Source organism: Esox lucius, chromosome 7 (assembly GCF_011004845.1).
Source record: "Esox lucius isolate fEsoLuc1 chromosome 7, fEsoLuc1.pri, whole genome shotgun sequence".
Classification (NCBI taxonomy): Eukaryota; Metazoa; Chordata; class Actinopteri; order Esociformes; family Esocidae; genus Esox; species Esox lucius.
The window spans coordinates 23,301,807-23,314,993 of record NC_047575.1 but is presented as its reverse complement, the minus strand read 5'-3'; the positions used below and the strand labels follow the sequence as shown (position 1 = coordinate 23,314,993).

Sequence of the window (13,187 nt, the reverse complement as noted above, 5' to 3'; positions counted from 1 at the left end):
ATTCCTCAACCAATACAAAGTTAGCTAGCTTGATACCTTTGCTAACATTACTCATCTAAAATGTGCTAGCTTCCTTAACATTGACAATGAACAGACCAGCTATTGATACAGTTGTAATTGTCAAACAAGTATTGTAGTCATCGTAAAAAATATCAGTGGTGAGACATCACAACATGGAAACACAAGTAAGCTTCCATGAAGTCCAATAGCACCTGAATGTAGCAATAATGCTAGTGTAATCCTAGTGCACTATGAATAAATAAAACTATTTCTCATTCTAACACAGCCCATGGACAGTACAATACAAGGTAACATACAATTCTCCAATCAAAAATAAACAGAGTACATACAGCACCGGAAGGTATTAAGGGACCACTGCACCTTTTTCTTTCCTTTCCAAAAAAGTTGAAAAAGAAGGTTTTGAGTGAGGAACAGAAGTGTTAAATTTGCAGTGGTCTCTTAATTTGAAACCTTCTGTTCTTCCCTCAAAACCTTCCTTTTCAACTTTTTTGGAAAGGAAAGAAAAAGGTGCATTGGCCTCTTAATTTTTTCCGGCGATGTAGTTTGAACAGACTTCCTCCATCAACCGTTTCATTCTCTGACCAGTCACCGAATGACATCACGCCACAGAAAACATAATGAATAAAATGTGATCCCATGGACATCTCAATCTCTCCCCCAAAATTGTAATCAACCATACAGCAATGATGCTTCAGAATATTTCACATTTGTGCTAATGAAAAAAACATTAATTGGAAGCATTCAAAATGTTAACACCATAACTCACCTACCTTCTTAGCAAGCGGTTGCTTTTTCAATAGGTTCAGCAAATGTTTCTAAAGAGAAATGCATCTGTACACTATCGGCATTCATTTGATGATATGTTTATTTGCAACATTACACCATCCGGACTACAAGGGTTTTAGGAATGCTCTGATTACCCACAAGGGCATCAAGCAGGGGGCCAGAGAGCCTTATCATGAACTAAACCGGAACAGCTTCCTGGCTCCTGACAACTTCCATCAGAAACCTTGGGCTGCAAAGACAACCAATCAGACCACAGGACACAGTTTGAGTAGTTTCTCTAAAGACAGCGGTACAACCAGTGAGACCACAGGACACAGCTTGTATAGTTGTCCTGGAAAGGCCTTTACAACCAATAAGACCACAGGACACCATTTGTATAGTTGGCCTGGAAACTACTGTACAACCAATGAGACCACGGGACCCAGCTGCACCGGAAAGGCTTGTTCAACCAATGAGATAACTGGGCACAGTTTGTATATTTGCCCTGGAAACGTCTGTACAACCAATGAGACCACGGGACACAGTTTGTATACTTGCATAGGAAAGGCTTGTGCAACCAATGAGACGACTGTACCCAGCTTGTACAATCACACTGGAGAGATACTTGTGCTACAGCATCCAACACTGTTGGTACAGACAAGGCCTCCAGCACCCAGACAAGCAATTGTTATTCAAAAGAAAGACGAAGATGCTACTGCCTTGCGCCGTAAGAGATGCTACTGCCTGCCTCAAAATTCGTCAAACCCAAGTAGCTGAGCTCAGTGGGAAGGCAGCAGGGGCCAGTGACCTTCTGTGGAAGATGAGGGCAGACGCAACCAAAGGTGGTGAAGAGAGTTGGGAGGAGGCTGACGGCCTTGTCTTCCTGGCTTTCTGTTGTTGGGTCTATGGCATTGACTGGCTGCTCCCCATCAGTGTCACCCAACTACTTCATAGAAAGGCCTTTATTTGGGCTTCACACATTCTGGACAAGCTATATAAAACTGCCATTACTCTTGTCAGTACATTTTAAGCAGAACTAGGGAGCATGAATGAAAAGCAGACTCTTTTTAAAGGAGAGTGTGTTGTCTATCCGCAGATAATATTCAGTCGGGTACAAGCGGAGAAGAGCTCAGAGGACATACCGCTGGAAACATTATGACAACGTACCAGAGCAGGTGACTGGCCATGGTTCTACTAAGAAAGAGCGCTCGCCTCTTCCGTCAGTACCTCAAGGGGAAACAGTGAACATTGAACAACGCAGCCTTGTCTCTTCAGATATCTCAAAAGTCTAATGGATTAGAATAAAAACCATCTGTTTTCACATCAGGTTTATTTTTACCAGATATTTCTATTGTTATGAAGACATTCATTTCAATTTCTAAAGTAGTGAAATAAATCAAGTTACCATTGGAATAGTATTAGAAAATTGTTTAATGTCTCATAATTTAAGTGGTTAGCACATGCTTGTCAGAAATTGGAACTAGGAGATCTTCAGTCCAACATTAATTGTGTTCATGTGATTTTATAGCAAGAATAATTCTTCAACCAATACAAAGTTAGCTAGCTTGATAGCTTTGCTAACATTACTCATCTAAAATGTGCTAGCTTGCTTAACATTGACAATGAACAGATGAGCTATCGATACAGTTTTAACTGTCCAAGAAAAATGTATTGTAGTCATCTTAAAAAATATCAGTGGTGAGACATCACAACATGGAAACACAAGTAAGCTTCCATTAAGTCCAATAGCACCTGAATGTAGCAATAATGCTAGTGTAATCCTAGTGCACTATGAATAAATAACACTATTTCTCATTCTAACATAGCCAATGGACAGTACAATACAAGGTAACATACAATTCTCCAATCAAATATAAATACAGTACACATTTCATATGTATAAAATACATGTAAAATTCCAATATTTATTATCCATTACACCTGTGACACGGTTACAAATAATCTAAAGTGCAAAGAGTTAGCTAATAGAAAATACGAATTCCAGGATAACCATTTCACTAGAAAAATACTTAAAACTCAGACATCTTAGTGGATTTTGTTTGCTCCCTCATTCCTCCCCACATTAACTATATTGGTCGTTCTCATGGTTAACCTTCAACAGGCCAGGGAACCTGGAACAGTCAAATTCCAACTAGTTGTCCTAGCTGTGTCCCATCAGGCTGACAGCAGTTACGCAAAGAGTAGCAGGAGATTGTCCCTAAACCTGTTTTTAGAGTAACCAACTGCTTCTCAAATCTAAGTGTTAATGTCCAGTTTGTCTGAATATAATTTTTTTAATACCTTTTAAAATGCATCCATGAAGTAATCCACCAAATTGTTAGCTGCTATTATGTCAATTTCAAATCTTCAAAGCTGATCAAGACAGGTGGGTGTCAAACCCAAACTGCTATATGTCATGACATGATCTGTCTCCATCAATGAGTTTGAAATAGACAAGATGGCAGCTTAAGCCCTGCTACTGGACACATTTAGAAGATATGTATTTTGCTGAATCGAGGGCAAAGTATTGCCAAGAACAGGTTAGTTTTACAGTCTCCTAATGTGTTTTAAATAAGTAATGTCAGCCCACTGGGACACTAGGGGTGTATACATTCCTTCAAACAAGTTGAAAGTTTAGTCAAAGAGTTTGTAATAGATGGACTTGAATGAATACACACCCGCATCTAAACTAACCAATTGCATTATCAAAAACTACAGTTATTCTTAACTGTAAGCCAGACCTGGAGTGCCACCCCAGTATCCCAGCCCTCCTCTGTGGCCAGGGGGGGCCCAACTGTTGTGTCTGAAGGTCTGTTGGGGTCTGCCTTGGAGTATAAAGCCAGAGTTAGGAGGACGTGGAGGGCTGTTATATCCTTTACCTGGACCCATCTTCCTTTGTTTGGGCACTGGAGGACGCCAAAGAAGAGCAGCAGGGTAGATCATCTTCAAAAGAAAAAAAAGAATTACACTTAAATGTTGATTGTTAGAAGGATGTGTTGTATTAGAATATAAACCATTGGTATAAAATAGCACATTACATTTCTAATTGCATTGGTAAGCAGTTTATAGTAGCAATAAACTTGGGGAGGTTGTGGTATAATGCCAATATACCATGGCTAAGGACTATATCCAGGCCCTCTGTATTGCGCATATATATAAATTACAGTCCTAGTATTTGACATACGTTTTGTTGTTTTGGCTCTGTACTCCAGGACAATAGATTGTAGATGAAATACTGACTAAAATACTGACTAAGAGGTTACAGGTTACGGTCAGCTTTCATTTGAGGTTGTTTACATGCAGGAATTACAGCCCTTTTTTCTACATAGCCCCACCCATTTTAGGGGACCAAATGTAATGGTACAATTGGCTACTCATCAGTTTTTTGGCCAGGTGATTCATTACATTGTTAATTAATGCACAAGAGAGCTTACAAAATGTCTAGAGTCAATTCTGGTTGTGCCATTTACATTTAAAGTTTGTTGCTGTTGTTTCTCAACAGGAGTAAAGTGTCAATGGCAGTAAAGCAGGCCAACATCAAAAACTTCAAGCAGCAAATACCCAGCATCTGGTCCCTTCTGCGGGTCGTGGACCCCCATGCAGTCATCAAATTAAAAGGATTTGCAACCACATACTAAATATGACGACTTTAAGACTTCATTATTTTTTAATTACTTTTGGTTTCCTAAAATGGACGGAATATGTATTAAAATGGCTGTAATTCCTACAAAGTTCAGATGTAAATACCCTCAAATTAAAGCTGCCAGTCTGCACTTTAACACCTTAATAATTGTATAATTTAAATCCATAATGCGGAGTACAGAGCCAATACAAAGACTGGTGTCACTGTCCAAATACATATGGACTGCATTGTATATAACATCGTATATCGGGCCTAATAATCTAATCTCCAACATTCTCAAAGCTGATACGGAAGGTATTTAGACAGAACCGGGCCTAAATCCCACAATAATTCTTATTTCATTAACAAGAATTAGCAAAATGTGTGACAATAAATTTTTTACAATTCTGCAAAATAGTTTTTGCAGGGGGGCAATGAGAAGATTCACAATATTCCCCAAACATATTTGTTGCATTTCCATTGTTTTTTCGGACAAGCTCAATCAGCACGGATAAAGTTTTGTCTCAAATGTGAATATATATTTTTTTTAAGTGTATATTTATGCTATTCAAATTCCATTTGTTAGTCTGAAACATCTCTATAATGTGATAAAAATTGTTCAAGGACAGTGGTGTTAAAATTATAGAGCAGAAACACCCAAAATGGTACTGCTCTGAGTTTTGTGCCTATTGTCTATGATATACAGATTACTTTAGTTGTCCAAAACAGTTGGGGGTAATGGTATAATTTTTATATATTAGACATTTCGACAATGCACACACTTTAAAATCTAGTTGCCTATTATTACACTTCCGTTTCATATGAAAAGATTTTGACCACGATTTTGTGTTACCTCAAACTGAACCATTGAAAGCAACCTCTGCAATGGGATGTACCTGATGTGTGGGGCGATTTTGGTGGAAGATAGGGGGAAGACCGGATTCCCTAAGGCCACAATCCTCGTCTGAAGAGGAACCGGAGAAGTAGTCTGACGTTACCTTCTCCACAGTGCAGGTCACTTTTTTATTCACATCCTCTTGATCAACCTCATTGCCAGAAAAACGGGCCACCGTAAAAGCAAGGTTCTTCTCACCATGCCTGTGCAAAAGACAACATAATGTGATATTCTGCCAGTCTTCATCAATAATTTGATGGGTAAACAATAGAAAAACCAACCCTGACATGTATGTAAAGTAGGACTGACCGTGATTTAATCCAATAAACACAGAAAAAGGGCTTTATATATACATTTGATCTGAGATGCAATTCATGTTTTTATACCAGGGTACACAGGAACAGAAATGACAAAACATCTGTATTACCAATCATTTTCTTATCTGCGTATAAATAGTTGTCTTGATTCCTGCCTTTACACAATAGAAGTTGCCAATTTCCAATAATGGTGTGTAGATGTTTGATATCCCCTTTGTTTTTAGCAACTGACTAACCAGTATTTTATATGGATGAAATAAACATAAATTAAATCATTTTTCACATCACCAAATCGGAGAAAGCTAGACGAATGCTTTATTGTCATAAATCCACACATTATTTATTGTCAGTGCAAATGAAAGGTTACATGTAACTTCAGGTAACTTTTTAATTCTGAACAAGTAAAGCTGAGATACAAAGACAATTATGTACTGAAATAAATATATATATATATATATGCCTACATTACCAACCAGATCAAATAGGTAAATACCAATATGAAAATCTAACAGTTTTTTGCCTATAAATAATGCACATTTTCCTCATTTGGTTTCACATATATGACTACTCAACCCCCACCATCTGGGAGACTACACAAAGGTTGGTTGACCAACAGCCTAATGACCAAAGTAGGGATGCAACGATCCGATACTGAGATTGGAAATGTGTACGATACACAGGATCGGATATCAGCGACAGTGAGTCTATGTAACGAGCTGATACCACGAAACAGAGTGTAATAACAATCTGCGATAACCACGTCATAGGTTGTTGACGGGCAGACAGGAAACGTGTGCTATACCCAGTGAACTTAATAACAATAAATTATGTCTGCAGTCTGAAATTGCCTTACAGTAAAATTGAAACAGCCACTAGTAAAATTTGTAGTTGCAAATTTTGCCAAGCAAGTGTTTCAACAGGTGACAATCAGTTGAGACGCTTAGGCTTGCTAGCTAAGTGTTATATAGCTATTCCATTTATTTTTATTTTCAAGCAATAAGCCAAATAGGCTTTCGTAAAACACCTCACGTTATTCTACTCACTTTGATCAGTTGTTATTGGAATACAACAAGCCAAACGTGCCAATTCAGACAGAATTTTATGATTTTAACCAAATACCAATAAGAAAATGCTAGGCAAGTGACAAACTAATAGGCAAGTGACAAAACTGTTAGTTTGTCACTTGCCTAGTTTTCCCCTGCAGTGACTTATTTGTTAAAATAAATATCCACATTCCCATTCCACATCGCTATAGAATTTCCATAAATGTCTTACTCTACCTTGGAGTGTACCTTGATCTTAACATACTTAAATAGGTTTTGCTTTTGATAAAATTTGGCTTTTGAGAAAAAAAATTATATTAAACATATGACATAAAATCCAGTCATGTGAAAAATGATGGCAATCATAGCACATCAATGAAAATAGAAATGGCAGTATCAGATTAGTACTTGGTATCAGCAGATACCAATTCGAAGTACTGACTTTTAGTATCGACATTAAAAAGTGGTATTGGTGAATCCCCAGAGAATCAACTAAATCCAGGCAGCACTATCAGTTCCACTTAAACAAGACTGACCTGCAGCAAACCTCCCCTGGGTCCACCCACAGCGTAAGTTCTACTGGCAGGCCAAGGTCCTTGTACTGAATCCCACTTTCATGGCAGGCCCGCAGCAGCTCCGGATCCTCTCTCTGCAACCTGTTCAACCGAATACACCTGCAAAGAGTGGAATAGAAAATATACTCCAATCATACCAGCCATTCCACAATTGACAAATGTAGAAAACAATATGCACTGTGTTTCTACCAAAAATACTGTCAATAACATATTATAATGCACCTAAGCTTTTCAACAATAAACAATCTTTCTAGGTACAAGTTATTTAGCTCTCTAAAGGCAGCAAGTTGTCTGGAGCAGTGTTAATTGTGGATCCCTTTTTATTTTTTAATTGTGTTTTTAATTTAGTCTGGTGTTAGTCATTTTAAGGCTGTCACAACGTTACCCTTAGACTTGATGTTCATAAAGCTATTGCCTGGTATGGATGTCAAGATAGTAAGGTGATCGACAGCGCTCTGATTAGTAGTTAGTTACCTGAAGGCCTGTCCTTTGCTGGGGTTGTCAGGGTACCAATGCCCCTTGAACTTCTCCCGCAGGGCAACAGTCAACCGCTCCACAAACAAGTCAACTTTCTGAGTCTCCAACCTTTTGACCTTCTTGATCAGTCTTTTCAGGAAAAACACTGCTGCTGCAATCTCTTTTCTCATCATGTTTCATTAATTTTCTGTAACGATACTGATCCATATACTGTGTAAATGGAAGAGAAGAGGAAGCGTATTTGTCAGATTGAAGTTAGGCCATTTGAACAGAAACTGTAACTTCAGAAATGCAAAGCGTAGATTGTTATAGCTATGGTTACAACCAAACAACATTCCAATCTGGCGGGACAAATTCGGAAAGTGCGCGTTGTGACGCATATATTCCGTTTAAGCATGTGACTCACTGCCAGTAAACCAAAGCCACAACCCGCTAACGTTCACTACCGATCTAATAAAACCTAGAGAAAAACGCGATAAATACCCAACATGCCTGCACATACATGTGTATTCACTTACTAAGTAAAGTATTGGTAAGCTAGTCCAATAGTAGTTAGCTATTAGAAAAGTTCACGAATAAGTACAGTACTATATCAACTTTCTTGTGTAGCTACGAACCTAACTTCACTGTCGACTTATTATACTAAAATAAGTCGACAGTGAAGTTGTACAACAAAAGTTATCTGATTATCCCAAATAGCAATTAAAATACCACCATACTACCGTAATTGATTTGCATCACCATGTAGACAGCTGCCACCTCCAGAAATGAATGAACTACAGTACGGCTAAATCACGCTTCCTGACTCCTCTCTCCGCCCGGCAAATGCGCGTTCACGCGGGCTTCCGCCATTTGCACAAGTGCGCTGCGGGAGCGGAATTGATAAAGAATGTGTGGGATAATGGGAGATTTGTACATTAAAATATCATGCACGTTTTATTATTTAAAGTGTAGCATGAATTGCAACTTGTCACGAGTGTGCACCAAAGTTGATTCGTTTATTAAAGCCATCTGTGTCAAAATATTTGTAAAATCTCCCATTTTGGGCTGGATAATTAGTTTTTTGCCCATATTCTATCAAAATAATCACAATCATAAACATTCAATTCCTACTTGGCAAGAGCGCTTTTGATTTTTATGACCATTGTAAAGTCACTACCTGAAGCACAAACGATGACGTGTAGATTACTTATATTGTCTCTTCTTTGGGCACCAACTTAACAGACTGAACAGCTTTCAACAGAATTTCGGTAATTTGTGAAACGTTGCTAAATACAGAACATTAAAATGAAAGTAGATTATGTACAAATAAGTTACAAAATAAATAAGCTACAAACCCAATCCCATAAAATGTGAATTAATTCAATAGAGAATAGTACAAATGCAACATATCAAATGTTGAAAGAGACATTTTATTGTGACATTATATTATTGAAAAATATATGCTCACTTTGAATTTGATGCCAGCAACACGTTTCAAAAAAATTTGGGACAGAGGCAACAAAACACTGGAAAAGTTGTGTAATGCAAAAAAATAAGAAACCTGGTGGAATATTACACAAATAATTAGGTCAAATGGCAACAGATCATTCCAGAGAGGTTGGGTCTGTTAGAAGTGAGGATGGGGAGGGGTTCACCTCTCTGTGGAAGACTGCATGGGCATATAGTGCAACAATTACGTTTCTCAGCATACAATTACAAAGAGTTTGCAATGGTATGGTACATAATATCATTCAAGATTCTGAGAATCCGGAGAAATCTCTGTACGCAAGGAACAAGGCCGAAAAGCAATATTGGATGATCTTAGATGACCCCGCCACCTTCTTTGGGCCTTACGTCCAGAGCTCATTTAAGATGGACTGAGGCAAGGTCGAAAAACTGTCCTGTGGTCTGACAGATCAAAATGTGAAATGAATTTTGGGAATCTTGGATGCCGCGTCCTCCGGGCAAATGTGGAGAGGGACCATCCGGCTTGTTATCAGCGCACAGTTCAAAACCCAACATCTGTGATGACATGGGGGTGCATTAGTGCACATAGCAAGGGTGTAGGCACCCTTAATGCTAAACAATATATACAGGTTTTGGAGCAACATATGCAGCCATCCAGTCAATGTTTTTTTTCAGGAAAGGCTTGCAAGACAATGCCAAACTGCCTTCTGCACATTTTAAAATACACCAAACCACATTCCACACATATTACATTGGCATGGCTCCATGGTAAAAGAGTCCGGGTTGTATGCAGTCCAGACCTGTCCCCTATTGAAAACATTTGGCACCTTATGAAATGAAAAGTACAATAAAGCAGACCCTGAACTGTTGAGCGGCTGCAATCCTACAGTGGGGCAAAAAAGTATTTAGTCAGCCTCCAATTGTGCAAGTTCTCCCACTTAAAAAGATGAGAGAGGCCTGTCATTTTCATCATAGGTACACTTCAACTATGAGAGCCAAAATGAGAAAAGAAAATCCAGAAAATCACATTGTAGGATTTTTTATGAATGTATTGGTAAATTATGGTGGAAAATAAGTATTTGGTCAATAACAAAAGTTCATCTAAATACTTAGTTATATACCCTTTGTTGGCACTGACAGAGGTCAAATGTTTTCTGTAAGTCTTCACAAGGTTTTCACACACTGTTGCTGGTATTTTGGCCCATTCCTCCATGCAGATCTCCTCTAGAGCAGTGATGTTTTGGGGCTGTCGCTGGGCAACACAGACTTTCAACTCCCCCTAAGATTTTCTATGGGGTTGAGATCTGGAAACTGGCTAGGCCTCTCCAGGACCTTGAAATGCTTCTTATGATGCCACTCCTTCTTTGCCCGGACGGTGTGTTTGGGATCATTGTCATGCTGAAAGACCCAGCCACATTTAATCTTCAATGCCCTTGCTGATGGAAGGAGGTTTTCACTCAAAATCTCATGATACATGGCCCCATTCATTCTTTCCTTTACACGGATCAGTCGTCCTGGTCCCTTTGCAGAAAAACAGCCCCAAAGCATGATGTTTCCAACCCCATGCTTCACAGTAGGTATGGTGTCCTTTGGATGCAACTCAGCATTCTTTCTCATCCAAACTCAACAAGTTGAGTTTTTACCAAAAAGTTATATTTTGGTTTCATCTCACCATATGACATTCTCCCAATCCTCTTCTGGCCCATCCAAATGCTCTCTAGCAAACCTCAGACGGGCCTGGACACGTCTGGCACTGCAGGATTTGAGTCCCTGGCGGCATAGTATGTTACTGATGGTAGCCTTTGTCACTTTGGTCCGAGCTCTCTGCAGGTCATTCACTAGGTCCCCCCGTGTGGTTCTGGGATTTTTGCTCACCGTTCTTGTGATCATTTTGACCCCACGGGGTGAGATCTTGCGTGGAACCCCGGATTGAGGGAGATTATCAGTGGTCTTGTATGTCTTCCATTTTCTTATAATTGCTCCCACAGTTTCTTCACACCAAGCTGCTTACCTATTGCAGATTAAGTCTTCCCAGCCTGGTGCAGGTCTACAATTTTGTTTCTGGTGTGCTTTGACAGCTCTTTGGTCTTGGCGTTAGTGGAGTTTGGAGTGTGACTGTTTGATGTTATGGACAGTCTGTGAGAGCCAGAAATCTTGCTTGTTTGTAGGTGACCAAATACTTATTTTCCACCATAATTGACCAATAAATTCATAAAGAATCCTACAATGTGATTTTCTGGATTTTTTTTCTCATTTTGTCTCTCATAGTTGAAGTGTACCTATGATGAAAATGACAGGCCTCTCTCATCTTTTTAAGTGGGAGAACTTGCCCAATTGGTGGCTGACTAAATACTTTTTTGCCCCACTGTATATCAACCATGAAGGGGATTAGATTTCACTTTCAAAACTACAGCAATTGGTCTCCTCAGTTCCAAAAACCTTACAGAGTATTGTTAAAGGAAGAGGTGATGCAACACAGGGGTAAACATGCCTCTGTCCCAAATGTTTTGAAACATGTTGCTGGCATCAAATTCAAAATGGCAATTTTTCCAAAACAATAACATTTCTCAGTTGCAACATCTGATATTTTGTCTTGGTACTATTTTCAATAAAGATTTCATTGCATCATTGCATTCAGTTTTTATTTGCATTTTACGCAGCGTCCCAACATTTTTGGAAATGGGGTTGTAGAGCAACCAACCCAACTTTCACATGACCAGAGCATACAGTGATGGAAAAGAGTCTTTGATCCCCTGCTGATTTTGTACATTTGCCCACTGACAAAGAAATAATAATAAATAATCTTAAAGGTAGGTTTATTTGAACAGTGAGAGACAGAATAACAACAAACAAATCCAGAAAAACACATGTAAAAAATGTTATAAATTGATTTGCATTTTAATGAGCGAAATAAGTATTCAACCCCTCTGCAAAACATGACTTAGTACTTGGTGGCAAAACCCTTGTTGGCAATCACAGAGGTCAGACGTTTCTTGTAGTTGGCCACCAGGTTTGCACACATCTCAGGAGGGATTTTGTCCCACTCCTCTTTGCAGATCTTCTCCAAGTCATTAAGGTTTTGATACTGACGTTTGTCAACTCGATCCTTCAGCTCCCCCCACAGATTTTCTATGGGATTAAGGTCTGGAGACTGGCTAGGCCACTCAAGGACCTTAATGTGCTTCTTCTTGAGCCACTCCTTTGTTGCCTTGGCCATGTGTTTTGGGTCATTGTCATGCTGAATACCCATCCATGACCCATTTTCAATACCCTGGCTGAGGGAAGGAGTTTCTCACCCAAGATTTGTTTGTTGTTGTTCGGTCTCTCACTGTTCAAATAAACCTACCATTAAAATTATAGACTGATCATTTCTTTGTCATTGGGCAAATGTACAAAATCAGCAGTAGATCAAATACTTTTTTCCCCTCACTGTACTTACCTCAAATTCTGTAAAACCTTTATCAACTTATTTTATCATTACTGAGTAATAAACATAGAAAGAAGCCACAGGTGAAGGAAACACAAGAAAGCCAGACTGAAAAAACACCTAAACAAAACAGGTTACATGGGCCATGTAAACAAAATATGATACAGATCATGTGTACATCAGATTGTTTTGCATGTTCTGGCACTGGGGCCTTTAAAGCATTGAAATAAGGGTAAGTTGGTGTAGGGCAGCCCTCAAACAATGAAAAAAAATGAAGAGAACTTGCTGATAGTCATAAGAACCATTTAACAGCAGTAATCATTTCACAATGATGTGCAGCCAAATATTAGGTATTCTGCGCCAATAAGTGTCAATATCATTTGTTTATTTACAGTAATGAACATAACTTTCTGTAAGATATTGACACTGCCAAATTGCACAAAGAAAACATGACCAATTCGCCAGAAGTGCTGAAAGTTTATTGATGGTTACAAGAAATGTTGTGTGTGGACAAGGGCCAGATATAATTGTCATTATCATTATAAAACAAATACATATATTTTTTCAAGAAAAAAAATATCTGCAATGTTGTAAAT

The 13,187-nt window shown here is 38.8% G+C and overlaps 2 protein-coding genes across 5 annotated transcripts in view; both read right to left on the bottom strand.

Annotated features, from left to right (window-relative positions):
* Nucleotides 1–2,205: 2,205 nt before the first annotated feature.
* Nucleotides 2,206–8,544, bottom strand: btg3 (B-cell translocation gene 3). 3 transcript variants are annotated; one of them, XM_020048259.3, is made up of 5 exons: nt 8,457–8,544; nt 7,713–7,925; nt 7,200–7,337; nt 5,305–5,506; nt 2,206–3,729 (listed from the first exon to the last, which is right to left on the bottom strand). In XM_020048259.3, the coding sequence occupies exons 2-5, from the start codon at nt 7,886–7,888 to the stop codon at nt 3,511–3,513; spliced, it is 735 nt and encodes a 244-aa protein (XP_019903818.2). In that variant the 5' UTR covers nt 7,889–7,925; nt 8,457–8,544; the 3' UTR covers nt 2,206–3,510. The 3 variants fall into 3 exon arrangements, with proteins under 3 accessions (XP_019903818.2, XP_010869032.2, XP_034149413.1); XM_010870730.3 differs by having other exon boundaries at nt 8,438–8,515; XM_034293522.1 differs by lacking the exon at nt 8,457–8,544 and having other exon boundaries at nt 7,713–8,220.
* Nucleotides 7,907–13,187, bottom strand: part of c7h21orf91 (chromosome 7 C21orf91 homolog) — a 28,341-nt gene continuing 23,060 nt past the window's right edge. The window contains exon 6 of one of the 2 annotated variants that reach the window (XM_010870733.4): nt 7,907–7,925. The gene's annotated coding sequence lies outside the window, so the exon portion shown is untranslated. Of the gene's footprint in view, nt 7,926–8,502; nt 8,581–13,187 lie in introns of those variants that run through there. The other variant, XM_010870732.3, reaches the window with a different exon arrangement.